This window comes from Rhinoderma darwinii, chromosome 10 (assembly GCF_050947455.1).
Source record: "Rhinoderma darwinii isolate aRhiDar2 chromosome 10, aRhiDar2.hap1, whole genome shotgun sequence".
Lineage (NCBI taxonomy): Eukaryota > Metazoa > Chordata > Amphibia > Anura > Rhinodermatidae > Rhinoderma > Rhinoderma darwinii.
The window spans coordinates 99,006,038-99,030,881 of NC_134696.1; the positions used below are offsets into that span (position 1 = coordinate 99,006,038).

The 24,844-nt window shown below is 35.4% G+C and overlaps 1 protein-coding gene across 1 annotated transcript; it reads right to left on the reverse strand.

Annotated features, from left to right (window-relative positions):
• Positions 1-3,298: 3,298 nt before the first annotated feature.
• On the reverse strand, positions 3,299-18,973 carry LOC142661621 (lens fiber membrane intrinsic protein-like). The gene is made up of 4 exons (XM_075839042.1): positions 18,785-18,973; positions 18,071-18,220; positions 4,092-4,226; positions 3,299-3,657 (listed from the first exon to the last, which is right to left on the reverse strand). Exons 1-4 carry the CDS (start codon positions 18,957-18,959, stop codon positions 3,596-3,598), a joined length of 522 nt encoding a protein of 173 aa, XP_075695157.1. The 5' UTR covers positions 18,960-18,973; the 3' UTR covers positions 3,299-3,595.
• Between the last annotated feature and the right edge of the window lie 5,871 nt (positions 18,974-24,844).

The following is a 24,844-nucleotide window of genomic DNA, read 5'->3' on the forward strand; positions in this document are numbered from 1 at the left end:
AATTCAACGGCGATCAGCAGTCGATGCGGCAGGTAAGTGGTAGATCACACCCAGCTGACGGCTGTCAGTGGGTCCAGAGTGTTGCTAGACTAGTGACCGATTGATTTATGCTGCACAGCTAGAGCCATATGTTACACCATGGATATAAAAAAGTGCTAAGCACCCGACGCGCGTTTCGCCAGCATTCTGGTTCTGGCTTCTTCTAAGGGGACATACTCGATTGCACCATTGAATTTTAGTTCAATTGTCAATTTTAATGTAGATTAATAGATCAGACTACTTTCCTCTCTCCCTCCCTTCCTCCAATATCTGTTTTATAAATGCAAAATGTATGTAACAAGTTTGTAAATCTCCCTCTTACTACTTTTTACTTTAGTTTGATTTTAATAAAGCAGATCCTAATTTGCAGATTAGGTCATTTATTGGGTACCAAGCCAAGGGCGCACAGATTTACCTGTAGTCTGTGGAGGGTCTTTCACAAAATCTCAATAATATTTTCAAGGGAAATCAGAGTCATTAAAGGACCACTCTCAGCAATAATTATACACTGTCTTACGACTAGTGCAGGATCTGAGGGGGCGGAGCATGACAGGGATTTTCTCTTCTGTCAATCACTGTGTCAGGCTCCGCCCTCTCAAGACCTGCATGAGGCATTATACAGTGTGTCAGTTGTACTTATAATATTCCTTTAAAGTACAATTAAAATCCTCAGGGGCGGGGCTTTGACAACTCCCGTCTTTTATGAAATTGTTAGTGGTTGTCACCGCGTTTATTAGATGATAACATTTCTGCTTAACATAAAAAAAAATCCCAATGACTGCGAGCCCCCGAGTTGTCCACTTCTGTTCAGCCATGGTTACGTTTATGGGAAAGCAGAATAGAAATGAATACGTCAGCCTGTACAGCTCCCAAATGTGTTCACCCAGCTTTCCTAGGTTCCTGAATGGCAGAATGCAATGATATATCCCACTCAAATATAACACAATGATTAATCATGCAGGTCTCTAGGAAAGCTGGGTGATCACAACATTGAGCGCCATAATGATTGCCATACGGGCTGTCACCCAGCTTTTCCAGAAACATTTGAATAGAATTTGTAAGAAATTGGCAGCTCACCCTGGGGTTGTCACTCTGCTTTCCTAGCATTGGTGTAGTTATTTAGTGATGAGGATAGAGGATATATCTCTGCGTTACTAGACAGGTTTGCCATTCAGGAGGCTAAGAAAGCTGAGTGAAAATTCCAAAGGGGGCTCTAATGGTTGCCATATTGGTTGCCACACAGAGTAAAGAGTTTTAAAGAATTTGTAACAACCAGATAGAAGAAGAGGACTCAAAAATTGTGCAAATTTTTTTGTTTTTTGACATATAAGATGCCCATAACTTTGTGCACAATATTTAATAAACTTTATTGACCTTTCATTACAGGATCCCTCCCCGCACAATTGATAATCCACCCATGCGACATAACTCTAGAACTTGTGGCTCACCAGCTCTTTCAAGACTACAACTCCCATCATGTCCTGACAGCCTGGAGAGCCACAGGTCAGGGCGCACTGTTCTAGAAGGTGATTGGTTACTTTGGCGACACTTTTTGATCATTCCACCAAATCCTAATAAATTCCCGCAGCTGTCGTAAAATAATGGCCGTCGGCTGCCCATCAGGTTTTGGAAATTTGCCCCAAAAAAGCAGCAGTGTAATGAACGCCCATCCCTGGTTGGAGATGTTTTATTTTCATGCTGAAGATCTCATGTCACACAGCGAAGAATCAAACCAGTAAATGATCCGCACCAGCTAAAAAGAGCTTTGAAATTATGGACAATTCATCCTTAAAGGGGTTCTCCGGAGAGAAAAAAATGTGTGTAATATCCTCAGGACAGGCCTTAAATATGTGATTGGTCGGGATACGAGTCCCGGCGCCCCCGATCAGCTGTTTTGAAGGGGCCGCGGTGCGTGCGCGAGTGCTGTGTCCTCTTCATTCCTTTCACTGCTCCGTACTGTAGAGCGCCGACACACTTATAGTGGTGGTTCACAGTATTGCAGCTTTCTCCTACTTATTTGAATCGTGAACGGCTGTAATACTGTGAACCGCCGCTTTAAGGGTATGTTCACACGGCCTATTTACGGACGTAATTCGGGCGTTTTTGCCCCGAATTACGTCTGAAAATAGCGCCTCAATAGCGCTGACAAACATCCGCCCATTGAAAGCAATGGGCAGACGTTTGTCTGTTCACACGAGGCGTATATTTACGCGCCGCTGTCAAATGACGGCGCGTAAATAGACGCCCGCGTCAAAGAAGTGACCTTTCACTTCTTTGGCCGTAATTGGAGCCGCTATTCATTGACTCCAATGAATAGCAGCGCCAATTACGTCCGTAATGGACGCGGCGTTCAAGCGCCTGCATATGCCGTAACGGCTGAAATTACGGGGATGTTTTCAGGCTGAAACATCCCCGTAATTTCAGCCGTTACGGACCCCCGCCGTGTGAACATACCCTAAGTGTGTCGACGTTTATTGAGCAGCGTGAGCGATAAAGGAGAAGCAGCGCTCGCACCAGCGCCGCAGCCCCTTCAAAACAGTTGATCGGGGGGTGTCAAGCGTCAGACCCCCACCGATCAGATATTAAGGATATTCCATCAATTTTATCTCTCCATTTAATGAGGATTAACCCTTAAAAATAACAAAAATCCCCATCAAAAGGAATCGTGCCTTTTAAAAAATTATATTCCGCATTTTCTTAGTTACATATGTTTCTGGAAAAGCCGGATAGAAACCAGTATAGCCGCCATTATGGTTCCCAATGTCCTTTTGTCAGCCAGCTTTTCCAGATTCCTGAATGGTTAGTTAGGTACAAATACACCCCTCTCCTATATTGATTCATATGGAGGCAGATTTGCCATTCAGAATTCTAGGAAAGCTGGGTGGAATATGCTGTAACAATGGCCATATTTGTCATGACTCAGCTTTCATAGAGTCCTAAAGAACAAATTAGCATAGTAGTGAGTAAACGGGTGATGTATCTTAGCATAACGTGACAAGATTGCCATTCAGGAGGCTAGTAAAGCTGGGTGCCAACCCCTATGGAAGGTGTAAAGGTCTTACTGTGTGTCACCAAACTTTTCCAGAAACAGAGACAACTAAGGAACGGTTAAATAAAATATTTAACAAACTGACAGCTTCCATTAGAGTTGTCACCCAGCTTTCCCCAGAGTCCTGAAAGACAAATCATCCTAGTAATGAGGGTATATTACTACATAACTAGACTAGTTAGCAGTTCAGAAGGCTAGTAAAGCCGAGTAACAACCTCTATGTGATCTATAAAGGCCGTAATGGTTGACACCCAGCTTTCCCAGAAATAGATAAAACGAAGGAAAAGCTGAGTACTATGGACTGGTGAAATAGGGGGAATGCTCTTTAATGTATATAAACCTAACCCAGCGCCGTGGATCGGGTCCTGTGTATATATATGTATATGGTTGTATGGGGTCCAGTGTGCTCAGGGTCTTGTCACCATCTTGTCGTCATTCTGGAAGACGGGGGGAAACCGATACTGAACATCTTCCCGTAGAACTGTCTTTATTACCAGTCCCGCCATTTTAACGAGGTCCGGATACTCTCCGACATTCGTGCATTCGATAGGCGCACATGTAAAATATTCCTGCAAACAGAAAAAAGCGTGAAAAATGAGCAGGAAAGATGGAGAAATGAACAAAACAAGACTCATGTAATATTAATAATCTTTATATGGCACCAACATATATGAAGAATGTGACGGGCGATTATGGTAATAGAATTACTGTATAATGAAAAGTTCTGTTACTTCAATTTCTAACCATTTCCAAGATCCGTGCTTGCTGTCAGTGGATAGATACATTCTTGTTTACATCGAGAGGCTGAAACGTCCCAATACGAAGAGTTTACTCCAATTATATCCCATCTAGGCACCGCTCTGTTATATAGACTTCACTACATACTGATACTTTTTAACTGCACTGATACAGTGTAACAAACTAAGGCATATCACATTTTTTTCCATGTAGCTCCAGCCTTTTCTACAGCTGATATCCACTGTTACTTGTTCTCAGAACTTACCTGCAAAGAAGGTCATAAGCAAAGCTACCCAGCCCAAGATGTAGGACCAAGAGAAACGCCAGTCGCCAAACCGCTTTCCCAGAAAATTTACCGTTACTCCAGTGTAAATCGCCATCGCCAGGAGCACAAAAAGAGCTGTGGACATAAAGATGAAAGTGTCAGTATAAGGCTCTGTGCACACATAAAATCAAACCGTCTCAAAATACGGAGCTGTTTTCAAGGGAAAACAGCTCCTGATTTTCAGCCATTTTTAAATCAAAGTCGCGTTATTCGCAGCGTTTTTAACGGCCGTATTTGGAGCTGTTTTTCTCTAGAGTCTATAAAAGACAGCTACATAAACAGCTGAAGAAGTGACCTGCCACGTAAAAACGCCCCGTCGGAACAGAACAGCGTTTTTCCCACTGAAATCAATGGGCAGATGTTTGGAGGCGTTCTGCTTCCGATACTTCAGCCGTTTTTCGGGACGTTTCCGGTCCGAACAACGGCTGAAAACACTCTGTGTAAAATACTGCCACCTATGCACAAAAGTATAACTACTATAATGCTGCCTCCTATATACAAGCATATAACTGCTATAATACTGCTCCTATATACAAGAATATAACTACTATAATACTGCTCCTATATACAAGAATATAACTACTATAATACTGCCCCCCTATATACAAGAATATTACTACTATAATACTGCTCCTATATACAAGAATATAACTACTATAATACTACTCCTATATACAATAATATAACTACTATAATACTGCCTCCTATATACAAGAATATAACTACTATAATACTGCCCCTATATACAAGAATATAACTACAATAATACTGCTCCCTATATACAAGAATATAACTACTATAATACTGCCCCCTATGTACAAGAATATAACTACTATAATACTGCTCCCTATATACAAGAATATAACTACTATAATACTGCTCCTATATACAAGAATATAACTACTATAATACTGCCCCCTATATACAAGAATATTACTACTATAATACTGCCCCCTATATACAAGAATATAACTACTATAATACTGCCCCCTATATACAAGAATATAACTACTATAATACTGCCCCTATATACAAGCATATAACTACTATAATACTGCCCCTATATACAAGAATAGAACTACTATAATGCTGCTCCTATATACAAGAATATAACTATTATAATTCTGCTCCTATATACAAGAATATAACTACTATAATGCTGCCTCCTATATACAAGAATATAACTACTATAATACTGCTCCTATATACAAGAATATTACTACTATAATGCTTGTCCCTATATACAAGAATATAACTACTATAATACTGTCCCTATATACAAGAATATAACTACTATAATACTGCCCCCCTATATACAAGAATATAACTACTATAATACTGCCCCCTATATACAAGAATATAACTACTATAATACTGCCTCCTATATACAAGAATATAACAACTATAATACTGTCCCCTATATACAAGAATATAACTACTATAATACTGCTCCTATATACAAGAATATAACTACTATAATGCTGCTCCTATATACAAGAATATAACTATTATAATTCTGCTCCTATATACAAGAATATAACTACTATAATGCTGCCTCCTATATACAAGAATATAACTACTATAATACTGCTCCTATATACAAGAATATAACTACTATAATACTGCCCCTATATACAAGAATATAACTACTATAATAATGCCTCCTATATACAAGAATATAACTACTATAATACTGCTCCTATATACAAGAATATAACTACTATAATACTACCCCTATATACAAGAATATAACTACTATAACACTGCCCACTATATACAAGAATATAACTACTATAATACTGCCCCCTATATACAAGAATATAACTACTATAATACTGCCTCTATATACAAGAATATAACTACTATAATACTGCTCCTATATACAATAATATAACTACTATAATACTGCCTCCTATATACAAGAATATAACTACTATAATACTACCCCTATATACAAGAATATAACTACAATAATACTGCTCCCTATATACAAGAATATAACTACTATAATACTGCCCCCTATGTACAAGAATATAACTACTATAATACTGCTCCCTATATACAAGAATATAACTACTATAATACTGCTCCTATATACAAGAATATAACTACTATAATACTGCCCCCTATATACAAGAATATTACTACTATAATACTGCCCCCTATATACAAGAATTTAACTACTATAATACTGCTCCTATATACAAGAATATAACTACTATAATACTGCCCCTATATACAAGAATATAACTACTATAATACTGCTCCCTATATACAAGAATATAACTACTATAATACTGATCCTTATATACAAGAATATAGCTACTATAATACTGCCTCCTATATACAAGAATATAACTACTATAATACTGCCCCTATATACAAGAATATAACTACTATAATACTGCCCCTATATACAAGAATATAACTACTATAATGCTGCTCCTATATACAAGAATATAACTATTATAATTCTGCTCCTATATACAAGAATATAACTACTATAATACTGTCTCCTATATACATGAATATAACTACTATAATACTGCCCCTATATACAAGAATATAACTACTATAATACTGCCCCTATATACAAGAATAGAACTACTATAATGCTGCTCCTATATACAAGAATATAACTATTATAATTTTGCTCCTATATACAAGAATATAACTACTATAATGCTGCCTCCTATATACAAGAATATAACTACTATAATACTGCTCCTATATACAAGAATATAACTACTTTAATACTGCCCCCCCTATATACAATAATATAACTACTATAATACTGCCCCTATATACAAGAATATTACTACTATAATACTGCCCCCTATATACAAGAATATAACTACTATAATACTGCCTCCTATATACAAGAATATAACAACTATAATACTGTCCCCTATATACAAGAATATAACTACTATAATACTGCTCCTATATACAAGAATATAACTACTATAATGCTGCTCCTATATACAAGAATATAACTATTATAATTCTGCTCCTATATACAAGAATATAACTACTATAATGCTGCCTCCTATATACAAGAATATAACTACTATAATACTGCTCCTATATACAAGAATATAACTACTATAATACTGCCCCTATATACAAGAATATAACTACTATAATGCTGCCTCCTATATACAAGAATATAACTACTATAATACTGCTCCTATATACAAGAATATAACTACTATAATACAACCCCTATATACAAGAATATAACTACTATAACACTGCCCACTATATACAAGAATATAACTACTATAATACTGCCCCCTATATACAAGAATATAACTACTATAATACTGCCCCTATATACAAGAATATAACTACTATAATACTGCTCCTATATACAATAATATAACTACTATAATACTGCCTCCTATATACAAGAATATAACAACTATAATACTGCCCCTATATACAAGAATATAACTACAATAATACTGCTCTCTATATACAAGAATATAACTACTATAATACTGCCCCTATATACAAGAATATAACTACTATAATACTGCTCCTATATACAATAATATAACTACTATAATACCGCCCCCTATATACAAGAATATAACTACAATAATACTGCTCCCTATATACAAGAATATAACTACTATAATACTGCCCCTATATACAAGAATATAACTACTATAATACTGCTCCTATATACAAGAATATAACTACTATAATACTGCTCCCTATATACAAGAATATAACTACTATAATACTGCTCCTATATACAAGAATATAACTACTATAATACTGCCCCCTATATACAAGAATATTACTACTATAATACTGCCCCCTATATACAAGAATTTAACTACTATAATACTGCCCCCTATATACAAGAATATAACTATTATAATTCTGCTCCTATATACAAGAATATAACTACTATAATACTGCCTCCTATATACAAGAATATAACAACTATAATACTGTCCCCTATATACAAGAATATAACTACTATAATACTGCTCCTATATACAAGAATATAACTACTATAATGCTGCTCCTATATACAAGAATATAACTATTATAATTCTGCTCCTATATACAAGAATATAACTACTATAATGCTGCCTCCTATATACAAGAATATAACTACTATAATACTGCTCCTATATACAAGAATATAACTACTATAATACTGCCCCTATATACAAGAATATAACTACTATAATGCTGCCTCCTATATACAAGAATATAACTACTATAATACTGCTCCTATATACAAGAATATAACTACTATAATACTACCCCTATATACAAGAATATAACTACTATAACACTGCCCACTATATACAAGAATATAACTACTATAATACTGCCCCCTATATACAAGAATATAACTACTATAATACTGCCCCTATATACAAGAATATAACTACTATAATACTGCTCCTATATACAATAATATAACTACTATAATACTGCCTCCTATATACAAGAATATAACTACTATAATACTGCCCCTATATACAGGAATATAACTACAATAATACTGCTCCCTATATACAAGAATATAACTACTATAATACTGCCCCCTATGTACAAGAATATAACTACTATAATACTGCTCCCTATATACAAGAATATAACTACTATAATACTGCTCCTATATACAAGAATATAACTACTATAATACTGCCCCCTATATACAAGAATATTACTACTATAATACTGCCCCCTATATACAAGAATATAACTACTATAATACTGCCCCCTATATACAAGAATATAACTACTATAATACTGCCCCTATATACAAGAATATAACTACTATAATACTGCCCCCTATATACAAGAATATAACTACTATAATACTGCTCCTATATACAAGAATATAACTACTATAATACTGCTCCCTATATACAAGAATATAACTACTATAATACTGCCCTCTATATACAAGAATATAACTACTATAATACTGCCTCCTATATACAAGAATATTACTACTATAATACTGCTCCTATATACAAGAATATAACTACTATAATACTGCCCCCTATATACAAGAATATAACTACTATAATACTACCCCTATATACAAGAATATAACTACTATAACACTGCCCACTATATACAAGAATATAACTACTATAAGGGCGGGTTCACACGTGGCGGAATTTCACTTAAATTCCGCTGCGGACACTCCGCAGCGTTAATCCGCAGCGGTGCCGTTTGTCCATTGACTTACACTTTAATTTAGCAGTGTTCGTTTAGACGAGGCGTAAAATTCCGCTGCGGAGCATAGGCTGCGGAGCGGAATTTGGTGTCCGCAGCATGCTCTGTCTGTTGCGGAGCAGTGGCGGACTCATGGCGGAATTTCTCCATTGACTTCAATGGAGAGTCAAAATTCCGCAATGAAGTCCGCAGATCTTATGTGTGCTGCGGAGCGTATTGTTTTTACTACCATGACATTTCTTCATTCTGGCTGGACCTATGTATTTCTAGGTCTACAGCCAGACTGAGGAAGTCAATGGGGCTCCCGTAATGACGGGAGCGTTGCTAGGAGACGTCTGTAAATAGTCACTGTCCAGGGTGCTGAAAGAGTTAAGCGATCGGCAGTAACTGTTTCTGCACCCGGGACAGTGACTACCGATCTCAATATACATGTATCTGTAAAAAACATATAAGTTCATACTTACCGAGAACTCCCTGCGTCTGTCTCCAGTCCGGCCTCCCAGGATGACGTTTCAGTCTAAGTGACGGCTGCAGCCAATCACAGGCCAAGCACAGGCTGCAGCGGTCACATGGACTGGTGCGTCATCCAGGGAGGTCGGGCTGGATGCCGAAAGAGGGACGCGTCACCAAGACAACGGCCGGTAAGTATGAAATTCTTTTACTTTCCCTAGGGAAAGTGCTGTCCCTTCTCTCTATCCTGCACTGATAGGGAGAAGGGAAGCACTTTTCCCGCAGTCCGCAGCAGCTAGTCCGCATCAATTTTCTGCACATTTTGTGCAGATCCGCAGCAGAATCTGCAACGCAGATTCTGTGCGGCATTGATGCGGACAGTTGCGGCGGAAATCCGCCACGTGTGGTCATGCCCTAATACTGCCCCCTATATACAAGAATATAACTACTATAATACTGCCCCTATATACAAGAATATAACTACTATAATACTGCCTCCTATATACAAGAATATAACTACTATAATACTGCTCCCTATATACAAGAATATAACTACTATAATACTGCCCCCTATATACCAGAATATAACTACTATAATACTGCCCCTATATACAAGAATATAACTACTATAATATTGCCCCCTATGTACAAGAATATAGCTACTATAATACTGCCCCTATATACAAGAATATAACTACTATAATACTGCCCCCTATATACAAGAATATAACTACTATAATACTGCCCCTATATACAAGAATATAACTACTATAATACTGCTCCTATATACAGGAATATAACTACTATAATACTGCCCCTATATACAAGAATATAACTACAATAATACTGCCTCCTATATACAAGAATATAACCACTATAATACTGCCTCCTATATACAAGAATATAACTACTTTAATACTGCCCCTATATACAAGAATATAACTACTATAATACTGCCCCCTATATACAAGAATATAACTACTATAATACTGCCCCATATATACAAGAATATAACTACTATAATACTGACCCCTATATACAAGAATATAACTACTATAATACTGCCCCTATATACAAGAATATAACTACTATAATACTGCCCCTATATACAAGAATATAACTACTATAATACTGCCCCTATATACAAGAATATAACTACTATAATACTGCCCCCTATATACAAGAATATAACTACTATAATACTGCCTCCTATATACAAGAATATAACTACTATAATACTGCTCCCTATATACAAGAATATAACTACTATAATACTGCCCCCTATATACAAGAATATAAATACTATAATACTGCCCCTATATACAAGAATATAACTACTATAATATTGCCCCCTATGTACAAGAATATAGCTACTATAATACTGCCCCTATATACAAGAATATAACTACTATAATACTGCCCCCTATATACAAGAATATAACTACTATAATACTGCCCCTATATACAAGAATATAACTACTATAATACTGCTCCTATATACAGGAATATAACTACTATAATACTGCCCCTATATACAAGAATATAACTACTATAATACTGCCTCCTATATACAAGAATATAACCACTATAATACTGCCTCCTATATACAAGAATATAACTACTTTAATACTGCCCCCTATATACAAGAATATAACTACTATAATACTGCTCCTATATACAAGAATATAACTACTATAATACTGCCCCCTATATACAAGAATATAACTACTATAATACTGACCCCTATATACAAGAATATAACTACTATAATACTGCCCCTATATACAAGAATATAACTACTATAATACTGCCCCTATATACAAGAATATAACTACTATAATACTGCCCCTATATACAAGAATATAACTACTATAATACTGCCCCCTATATACAAGAATATTACTACTATAATACTGCCCCCTATATACAAGAATATAACTACTATAATACTGCCCCCTATATACAAGAATATAACTACTATAATACTGCCCCTATATACAAGAATATAACTACTATAATACTGCCCCCTATATACAAGAATATAACTACTATAATACTGCTCCTATATACAAGAATATAACTACTATAATACTGCTCCCTATATACAAGAATATAACTACTATAATACTGCCCTCTATATACAAGAATATAACAACTATAATACTGCCCCTATATACAAGAATATAACTACTATAATACTGCCTCTATATACAAGAATATAACTACTATAATACTGCCTCCTATATACAAGAATATAACTACTATAATACTGCTCCCTATATACAAGAATATAACTACTATAATACTGCCCCCTATATATAAGAATATAACTACTATAATACTGCCTCTATATACAAGAATATAACTACTATAATACTGCTCCTATATACAAGAATATAACTACTATAATACTGCCTCCTATATACAAGAATATTACTACTATAATACTGCTCCTATATACAAGAATATAACTACTATAATACTGCCCCCTATATACAAGAATATAACTACTATAATACTACCCCTATATACAAGAATATAACTACTATAACACTGCCCACTATATACAAGAATATAACTACTATAAGGGCGGGTTCACACGTGGCGGAATTTCACTTAAATTCCGCTGCGGACACTCCGCAGCGTTAATCCGCAGCGGTGCCGTTTGTCCATTGACTTACACTTTAATTTAGCAGTGTTCGTTTAGACGAGGCGTAAAATTCCGCTGCGGAGCATAGGCTGCGGAGCGGAATTTGGTGTCCGCAGCATGCTCTGTCTGTTGCGGAGCAGTGGCGGACTCATGGCGGAATTTCTCCATTGACTTCAATGGAGAGTCAAAATTCCGCAATGAAGTCCGCAGATCTTATGTGTGCTGCGGAGCGTATTGTTTTTACTACCATGACATTTCTTCATTCTGGCTGGACCTATGTATTTCTAGGTCTACAGCCAGACTGAGGAAGTCAATGGGGCTCCCGTAATGACGGGAGCGTTGCTAGGAGACGTCTGTAAATAGTCACTGTCCAGGGTGCTGAAAGAGTTAAGTGATCGGCAGTAACTGTTTCTGCACCCGGGACAGTGACTACCGATCTCAATATACATGTATCTGTAAAAAACATATAAGTTCATACTTACCGAGAACTCCCTGCGTCTGTCTCCAGTCCGGCCTCCCAGGATGACGTTTCAGTCTAAGTGACGGCTGCAGCCAATCACAGGCCAAGCACAGGCTGCAGCGGTCACATGGACTGGTGCGTCATCCAGGGAGGTCGGGCTGGATGCCGAAAGAGGGACGCGTCACCAAGACAACGGCCGGTAAGTATGAAATTCTTTTACTTTCCCTAGGGAAAGTGCTGTCCCTTCTCTCTATCCTGCACTGATAGGGAGAAGGGAAGCACTTTTCCCGCAGTCCGCAGCAGCTAGTCCGCATCAATTTTCTGCACATTTTGTGCAGATCTGCAGCAGAATCTGCAACGCAGATTCTGTGCGGCATTGATGCGGACAGTTGCGGCGGAAATCCGCCACGTGTGGTCATGCCCTAATACTGCCCCCTATATACAAGAATATAACTACTATAATACTGCCCCTATATACAAGAATATAACTACTATAATACTGCCTCCTATATACAAGAATATAACTACTATAATACTGCTCCCTATATACAAGAATATAACTACTATAATACTGCCCCCTATATACCAGAATATAACTACTATAATACTGCCCCCTATGTACAAGAATATAGCTACTATAATACTGCCCCTATATACAAGAATATAACTACTATAATACTGCCCCCTATATACAAGAATATAACTACTATAATACTGCCCCTATATACAAGAATATAACTACTATAATACTGCTCCTATATACAGGAATATAACTACTATAATACTGCCCCTATATACAAGAATATAACTACAATAATACTGCCTCCTATATACAAGAATATAACCACTATAATACTGCCTCCTATATACAAGAATATAACTACTTTAATACTGCCCCTATATACAAGAATATAACTACTATAATACTGCCCCCTATATACAAGAATATAACTACTATAATACTGCCCCATATATACAAGAATATAACTACTATAATACTGACCCCTATATACAAGAATATAACTACTATAATACTGCCCCTATATACAAGAATATAACTACTATAATACTGCCCCTATATACAAGAATATAACTACTATAATACTGCCCCTATATACAAGAATATAACTACTATAATACTGCCCCCTATATACAGGAATATAACTACTATAATACTGCCTCCTATATACAAGAATATAACTACTATAATACTGCTCCCTATATACAAGAATATAACTACTATAATACTGCCCCCTATATACAAGAATATAAATACTATAATACTGCCCCTATATACAAGAATATAACTACTATAATATTGCCCCCTATGTACAAGAATATAGCTACTATAATACTGCCCCTATATACAAGAATATAACTACTATAATACTGCCCCCTATATACAAGAATATAACTACTATAATACTGCCCCTATATACAAGAATATAACTACTATAATACTGCTCCTATATACAGGAATATAACTACTATAATACTGCCCCTATATACAAGAATATAACTACTATAATACTGCCTCCTATATACAAGAATATAACCACTATAATACTGCCTCCTATATACAAGAATATAACTACTTTAATACTGCCCCTATCTACAAGAATATAACTACTATAATACTGCCCCCTATATACAAGAATATAACTACTATAATACTGACCCCTATATACAAGAATATAACTACTATAATACTGCCCCTATATACAAGAATATAACTACTATAATACTGCCCCTATATACAAGAATATAACTACTATAATACTGCCCCCTATATACAAGAATATAACTACTATAATACTGCTCCTATATACAAGAATATAACTACTATAATACTGCTCCCTATATACAAGAATATAACTACTATAATACTGCCCTCTATATACAAGAATATAACTACTATAATACTGCCTCCTATATACAAGAATATTACTACTATAATACTGCTCCTATATACAATAATATAACTACTATAATACTGCCCCTATATACAAAAATATAACTACTATAATACTGCTCCTATATACAAGAATATAACTACTATAATACTGCCCCTATATACAAAAATATAACTACTTTAATACTGCCCCCTACATACAAGAATATAACTACTAAAATACTGCCCCTACATACAAGAATATAACTACTATAATACTGCTCCCTATATACAAGAATATAACTACTATAATACTGCTCCTATATACAAGAACATAACTACTATAATACTGCCCCTATATACAAGAATATAACTACTATAATACTGCCCCTATATACAAGAATATAACTACTATAATACTGCCCCTATATACAAGAATATAACTACTATAATACTGCCTCCTATATACAAGAATATAACAACTATAATACTGTCCCCTATATACAAGAATATAACTACTATAATACTGCTCCTATATACAAGAATATAACTACTATAATGCTGCTCCTATATACAAGAATATAACTATTATAATTCTGCTCCTATATACAAGAATATAACTACTATAATGCTGCCTCCTATATACAAGAATATAACTACTATAATACTGCTCCTATATACAAGAATATAACTACTATAATACTGCCTCCTATATACAAGAATATAACTACTATAATACTGCTCCTATATACAAGAATATAACTACTATAATACTACCCCTATATACAAGAATATAACTACTATAACACTGCCCACTATATACAAGAATATAACTACTATAATACTGCCCCCTATATACAAGAATATAACTACTATAATACTGCCCCTATATACAAGAATATAACTACTATAATACTGCCTCCTATATACAAGAATATAACTACTATAATACTGCTCCCTATATACAGGAATATAACTACTATAATACTGCCCCCTATATACAAGAATATAACTACTATAATACTGCCCCTATATACAAGAATATAACTACTATAATATTGCCCCCTATGTACAAGAATATAGCTACTATAATACTGCCCCTATATACAATAATATAACTACTATAATACTGCCCCCTATATACAAGAATATAACTACTATAATACTGCCCCTATATACAAGAATATAACTACTATAATACTGCTCCTATATACAGGAATATAACTACTATAATACTGCCCCTATATACAAGAATATAACTACTATAATACTGCCTCCTATATACAAGAATATAACCACTATAATACTGCCTCCTATATACAAGAATATAACTACTTTAATACTGCCCCTATATACAAGAATATAACTACTATAATACTGCCCCCTATATACAAGAATATAACTACTATAATACTGCCCCATATATACAAGAATATAACTACTATAATACTGACCCCTATATACAAGAATATAACTACTATAATACTGCCCCTATATACAAGAATATAACTACTATAATACTGCCCCTATATACAAGAATATAACTACTATAATACTGCCCCTATATACAAGAATATAACTACTATAATACTGCCCCCTATATACAAGAATATAACTACTATAATACTGCCTCCTATATACAAGAATATAACTACTATAATACTGCTCCCTATATACAAGAATATAACTACTTTAATACTGCCCCCTATATACAAGAATATAACTACTATAATACTGCTCCTATATACAAGAATATAACTACTATAATATTGCCCCCTATGTACAAGAATATAGCTACTATAATACTGCCCCTATATACAAGAATATAACTACTATAATACTGCCCCCTATATACAAGAATATAACTACTATAATACTGCCCCTATATACAAGAATATAACTACTATAATACTGCTCCTATATACAAGAATATAACCACTATAATACTGCCTCCTATATACAAGAATATAACTACTTTAATACTGCCCCTATATACAAGAATATAACTACTATAATACTGCCCTCTTTATACAAGAATATAACTACTATAATACTGCTCCTATATACAAGAACATAACTACTATAATACTGCCCCTATATACAAGAATATAACAACTATAATACTGCCCCCTATATACAAGAATATAACTACTATAATACTGCCCCATATATACAAGAATATAACTACTATAATACTGCCCCCTATATACAAGAATATAACTACTATAATACTGCCCCTATATACAAGAATATAACTACTATAATACTGCCCCTATATACAAGAATATAACTACTATAATACTGCCCCTATATACAAGAATATAACTACTATAATACTGCCCCCTATATACAAGAATATAACTACTATAATACTGCTCCTATATACAAGAATATAACTACTATAATACTGCCCCCTATATACAGGAATATAACTACTATAATACTGCTCCTATATACAAAAGTATAACTACTATAATACTGCCCCTATATACAAAAATATAACTACTATAATACTGCTCCTATATACAAGAATATAACTACTATAATACTGCTCCCTATATACAAGATTATAACTACTATAATACTGCCCCTATATACAAGAATATAACTACTATAATACTGCCCCTATATACAAGAATATAACTACTATAATACTGCCCCTATATACAAGAATATAACTACTATAATACTGCCCCTATATACAAAAATATAACTACTATAATACTGCTCCTATATACAAGAATATAACTACTATAATACTGCTCCTATATACAAGAATATAACTACTACAATACTGCTCCTATATACAAGAATATAACTACTATAATACTGGCCGCTATATACAAGAATATAACTACTATAATACTGCTCCTATATACAAGAATATAACTACTATAATACTGCTCCTATATACAAGAATATAACTACTATAATACTGCCCCCTATATACAAGAATATAACTACTATAATACTGCCCCCTATGGATGGAGATCTGAGTTCAGCACTCGGTTATGTTTGTCAGTCCCACAGGCAGTGAATGGCGCAGTGGTCACTAACTCTCCATTCACACAGGGGATTTGTGGACCCGCCATCTCGTGATCACGAGGGGTCCTAGCGGTTGGACCCCCAGCGTTCAGACATCCTGGGGATAGGTGATAAATGTTCTCCGTGGGAAAACCCCTTTAATAAGTTCTTGCTCTTTGGTGGACAGTGCGGGGTTATATGGGAACGTTGTGTATGTTTTTACTTACTGGAGATGAAGAACATGATGCCTGCAGCAAATGATCTGTTAAATTTCTGGAAAGTTGTGAAATGCGCAAAGGACAAGATCCCAGCGATGATCCCAGCAAAACAGGCCAATGTGGAGAGGATCATGAAGGCTCGTGTGGCGTTCCAATACGCTGGAAGAGAGACATAGATAATCTCTACGGCAAGTACTAAACCCTGCATTGTATAGGGGCCGACACATATACAGGACACACATTCACTTTACAGAGGGCTTGAGCCTTTACACAGCATCCAACCTGAACAAGCAGAGCTTCAGTGTAAAGCATAGTGGAGGGAGCAGTAACTTGCCTTTCTGATCAATCATGAGGCAAATTTTGTTCTCTCAGTTTATAATCGACAATACAGCTAAGCTGGAGACCTGGTATGAGGTTCAGCTCTGTTTCTAGGAAAGCTGGGTGACAGTCTATATGATCGCCAACATAGCTCCCACTGGGACTGTCACCCAGCTTTCCCAAACCCCAGAGTTTCACATCTTCCAGGTCATGTCATGCTGTATTCCCAGCACCAGTATCACTCTATTACTTTGTAGATTTTCTGTTTAGGATTCTAGGAAGCTATAATAGTGGCCATATTGGTCGTCGCCCAGCTTTCCCAGAACCAGACATATGTCAGAAAAAATTGCATATCAATTTTAACAACCTGATGGAAAACGGAAGCCCAGAGCCATGGCTACGTACCGATGCTCTCCATCTGCATGTAGCATTTTCCGGTCACACAATATCGCCACAGGCCTTGGTGCGCGAACGCCCCGGACAGTCGATATTGCATCCAGTAGTCGGTGGCGGTGGAGACAACTAAGAGGATGTTACCCACGCAGGCGCAGAAGAGACCGCCACCCATAAAACTGTACATCTTGAGAGCAAGAGATGGTGTCTGCAAAAACAAGTGACATATAGACTTTTCTATAATCATCTGATAATCCAGAATATCTGATAATCCAGCACCTATCAAGTCCTATTGTTCACGGATTAAAGGATATTTACTGTTTATATACACAGGTGGAGTGGAACTTATTGCAGGTCTGGTATACACAGAAGAGAGGAGGGCCGTAACAAAAATCAAACTGTGCCCCATTATGGTGCAGGGGGCCGAAAGGGCCTGGTGGGTTTTTTCCACCACTCCCTTTCCAAAACACTTGGGACAATTCCCCTCCCCCATTTTTGCCAACAATGCAGTTCTTCTGAAGAAGGGAGTCCTAAGTAGGTTCTCACCACCCAATAAAAAAGAGGTGGGACCAACCAGGACTGTGCCCCTTCTCTCGAGGTCCCCGCAGCAGCCGCATGGTCTTCCCCTACACTATCACATTGTAGATTAGCAATGTTGCCAAATTTCACATCGATCTGCGAAACATTTCACCATTTTGGTGCGTGCCGCGGCCCAATTGCCCCTTTTCGGCCAATGAAAGACTTAAAAAAAAAAAAAAAAATCACAATTTTTATAAAACTTTTTGGACACGTTTTCCGAAAGGGGATGTGAAATAGGCTAAAAGTGTGTGAAATGTATCAAACAGCGGTGACGGAATGTTCAATGTGCAACATATTCCTTCGTACCATTTTCACCTAATTTTTTTTTTAGACATTATTTTTAAATTGTCCTGATTTTTTTTCTTCTCTACATGTGGAGGGGGATGTATTGTCCTGGGAATAGTCGTACATTTTCGGTGCGGACCCATATCGAAAATCTGACGTCTAAACACATTTACGCTACAGTGGTGGCAAAACTGCGACTCTCACTCAGAGAATGATGGGAGTTGTAGTTTTGTCACTACTGGACAGCCACCGGTTGGAGACCACTGAGCCTACACCCATTAAATACCTAGTCAACGTAACTTTTTGTTTGCCTAGAATGTCTTTAATATTAGGACAGGATAATTCCTTTAATCTGGCAATAATAGGATCTGACATGTGCTGGATTATCAGGCATTGTGGATTATCTGTAACCTCCTGAAAAACTGTTTACCCATTTAATCTGCTCTAATTATTAAAAAGTGGTAAAAAAAAAAAAAGATTAAATCTGTATCAGTTAAAATTCTTATGTAAAGAAAATCTACAGATTTTTTAAATGCACAATATAAAAATTAAAAATAATATATGATACACCGAATAACACAAAACCTGCTGATTGGATTGCTCAGGCTCTGTTCACACCGGCATAATAACTTCTGTTTATAACGGATATTATAGCTATGATCCTGGGGCCCCTATTGATTTGTAATACGGTTCAATATTTTTCTTATATATTTTTTTTTTACATGAAGAATATCCATGCATATTTTTTTTTCTATATTTTTCTCTCTTTTACATGTAACGGTATTTTTTTATTTTTTATTTTTAAATTGTCGAGATTTTAAAACAAAAAATGCATATTATTGATATGGAACAAAAAGTTATGTTTACTTCGCTGCCGATGTTTGTATTTACTTTTTTTTTTCTCACTTTGTAAAATTACTAAAAATGTTTTCCCATAAAAAAAATTGTTATATTTAAAAAAAATTTACCTTACACTTCCATGTATATTTTATGACCGCTCTTCCAAAAAGAAAAGTCGAAAAATAAAATGTACGTATCATGAACCATGTGCTAGGAATTTGACAGGAATTAAAAAAAAAAAAAAAAAGAATAATAATTCCAAAAAGTTCCGTATAGAACCTATTGTATCCATTAGAATGTTCTGTCATCTTTTGCCACTGTGGCATTAAATACAGCTGCCCGGCACAGGACATATTAATGGAACATCTCGCAACGTCAATTTTTCTAAAATCCTTTCCGCCTAGTTCTACATCAATTGATGTGGAGGAATCTCTGGAGTTTTAAAATGCAAAAACAAAACTTTAAGTCAGGTGACCAGACGTATCCTATGGGTCTATAGGGGAAAAGGATGAGCCCCTTACCTGTTTGAGATGTCCTTAGAGGAGGTAGAGGTTCTCACTGCAACGCCGAGAGGAATCAGACTAGGCTGCCGTCCAAAAAACCCCATGATCCTCTCAACCGTTGTGCATGGTTTCTGTTGACGCAGGTAAAATCTTTTTAGCTCTGGATACCTCCCTCTCTGGGCTGATAGAAAGGGGTCAATAGATCGCACCCCCTGCGCTCGTTGGGTTCCTGATAAAGGTATGTGCTTAGCTGGCACTCTGGCACCATGAATGGATGTGATGAGGGTGACAGTTTTTTCCAGAGAACCAGGCCTCATGGAACAATGACAGATCGGGTTAACCCCTTTATGGCTGACAGATGTTCTCTTTGTGTCAGAGTCCGCACATGACCGGAGAGCTGGACCCTGGGATTGAACTTCATGTGTCACACACGGCTGGAGGGCAAGAGGCCAATGTAGGGGAGGGGGGATATGCTATAAAATAGGGGATGGACCTGGATCTTCTTATTGCAATTTATCTATCTATCTATCTATCTATCTATCTATCTATCTATCTATCTCATATCTATCTATCTATCTATCTATCTATCTATCTATCTATCTATCTATCTATCTATCTATCTATCTATCTATCTATCTATCTATCTCATATCTATCTATCTATCTATCTATCTATCTATCTATCTATCTATCTATCTATCTATCTATCTATCTATCTCATATCTATCTATCTATCTATCTATCTATCTATCTATCTATCTATCTATCTATCTATCTATCTATCTATCTATCTATCTATCTATCTATCTATCTATCTATCTATCTATCTCATATCTATCTATCTATCTCATATCTATCTATCTATCTATCTATCTATCTATCTCATATCTATCTATCTCATATCTATCTATCTATCTATCTATCTATCTATCTATCTATCTATCTATCTATCTATCTATCTATCTATCTATCTATCTATCTATCTATCTATCTATCTATCTAATCTCTTTATCTATCTTTTACCTATTTCTTTATCTACATCACTACTATTGATAATTGTCACATTCCTAGATATAATGAATAGGCTAGGCAATACGGTTTATGGATATTTCTCATATCTCCCATCATCTATCAATCACCCATCATCAATCAATCACCCATCATCAATCAATCTCTCATCATCTATCAATCAATCTCTCATCATCTATCAATCAATCAATCAATCTCTCATCATCTATCAATCTCTCATCTATCAATCAATCTCTCATCATGTATCAATCAATCAATCTCTCATCATCTATCAATCTCTCATCATCTATCAATCTCTCATCATCTATCAATCTCTCATCATCTATCAATCTCTCATCATCTATCAATCTCTCATCATCTATCAATCTCACATCATCTATCAATCTCTCATCATCTATCAATCTCTCATCTATCAATCTCTATCTCTCATCCTCTATCAATCTCCTATCATCTATCAATCTCTCATCATCTATCAATATCTCCCATCATCTATCAATCTCCCATCATCAATTAATCTCCCATCATCTATCAATCAATCTCTCATCATCTATCAATCAATCTCTCATCCTCTATCAATCTCTCATCATCTATCAATCTCTCATCATCTGTCAATATCTCATCATTTATCAATTAATCACCCATCATCAATCAATCTCTCATCATGTATCAATCTCTCATCATCTGTCAATCTCCCATCATCTATCAATCTCTCATCATCTATCAATCAATCTCTCATCATCTATCAATCAATCTCTCATCATCTATCAATCTCTCATCATCTGTCAATATCTCATCATTTATCAATTAATCACCCATCATCAATCAATCTCTCATCATGTATCAATCTCTCATCATCTGTCAATCTCCCATCATCAATTAATCTCCCATCATCTATCAATCAATCTCTCATCATCTATCAATCAATCTCTCATCCTCTATCAATCTCTCATCATCTATCAATCTCTCATCATCTGTCAATATCTCATCATTTATCAATTAATCACCCATCATCAATCAATCTCTCATCCTCTATCAATCTCTCATCATCTATCAATCTCTCATCATCTATCAATCTCCCATCATCTATCAATCTCCCATCATCTATCAATCTCTCATCATCTATCAATCTCTCATCATCTATCAATCTCTCATCTTCTATCAATCTCTCATCATCTGTCAATCTCTCATCATCAATCAATCTCTCATCATCATCTATCAATCTCTCATCATCTGTCAATATCTCATCATTTATCAATTAATCTCCCATCATCTATCAATCTCTCATCATCTATCAATCACCCATCATCAATCAATCTCTCATCATCTATCAATCTCTCATCATCTGTCAATCTCTCATCATCTATCAATCTCTCATCATCTGTCAATATCTCATCATTTATCAATTAATCTCCCATCATCTATCAATCTCTCATCATCTATCAATCACCCATCATCAATCAATCTCTCATCATCTATCAATCTCTCATCATCTGTCAATCTCTCATCATCTATCAATCTCCCATCATCTATCAATCTCCCATCATCTATCAATCTCTCATCATCTATCAATCAATCTCTCATCATCTATCAATCAATCTCTCATCATCTATCAATCAATCAATCTCTCATCCTCTATCAATCTCTCATCATCTATCAATCTCTCATCATCTGTCAATATCTCATCATTTATCAATTAATCTCCCATCATCTATCTATCAATCACCCATCATCAATCAATCTCTCATCATCTATCAATCTCTCATCATCTGTCAATCTCCCATCATCTATCAATCTCCCATCATCTATCAATCTCTCATCATCTATCAATCAATCTCTCATCATCTATCAATCTCTCATCCTCTATCAATCTCTCATCCTCTATCAATCTCTCATCATCTATCAATCTCTCATCATCTGTCAATATCTCATCATTTATCAATTAATCTCCCATCATCTATCTATCAATCACCCATCATCAATCAATCTCTCATCATCTATCAATCTCTCATCATCTGTCAATCTCCCATCATCTATCAATCTCCCATCATCTATCAATCTCTCATCATCTATCAATCAATTTCTCATCATCTATCAATCAATCTCTCATCATCTATCAATCCCTCATCCTCTATCAATCTCCCATCATCTATCAATCTCTCATCATCTATCAATATCTCATCATCTATCAATCTCCCATGATCTATCAATCTCCCATCATTTATCAATTAATCTCCCATCATCTATCAATCACCCATCATCAATCAATCAATCTCTCTCTCATCATCAATCAATCTCTCATCATCTATCAATCTCCCATCATCTATCAATCTCCCATCATCTATCAATCTCTCATAATCAATCAATCAATCATCAATCTCTCATCATCTATCAATATCTCATCATCTATCAATATCTCATCATCTATCAATCTCCCATCATCTATCAATCTCCCATCATCTATCAATCTCTCATCATCTATCAATCTCTCATCTATCAATCAATCAATCACTCATCATCTATCAATATCTCATCATCTATCAATCTCCCATCATCTATCAATATCTCAGCTATCAATCAATCTCTCATCATCTATCAATCTCCCATCATCTATCAATCTCTCATCATCTATCAATCTCTCATCCTCTATCAATCTCTCATCATCAATCAATCAATCTCTCATCATCTTTCAATATTTCATCATTTATCAATTAATCTCTCATCATCTATCAATCCCTCATCATCTATCAATCTCTCATCATCTATCAATCTCTCATCGTCTATCAATCAATCTCTCGTCATCTATCAATCTCTCATCATCTGTCAATCTCTCATCATCA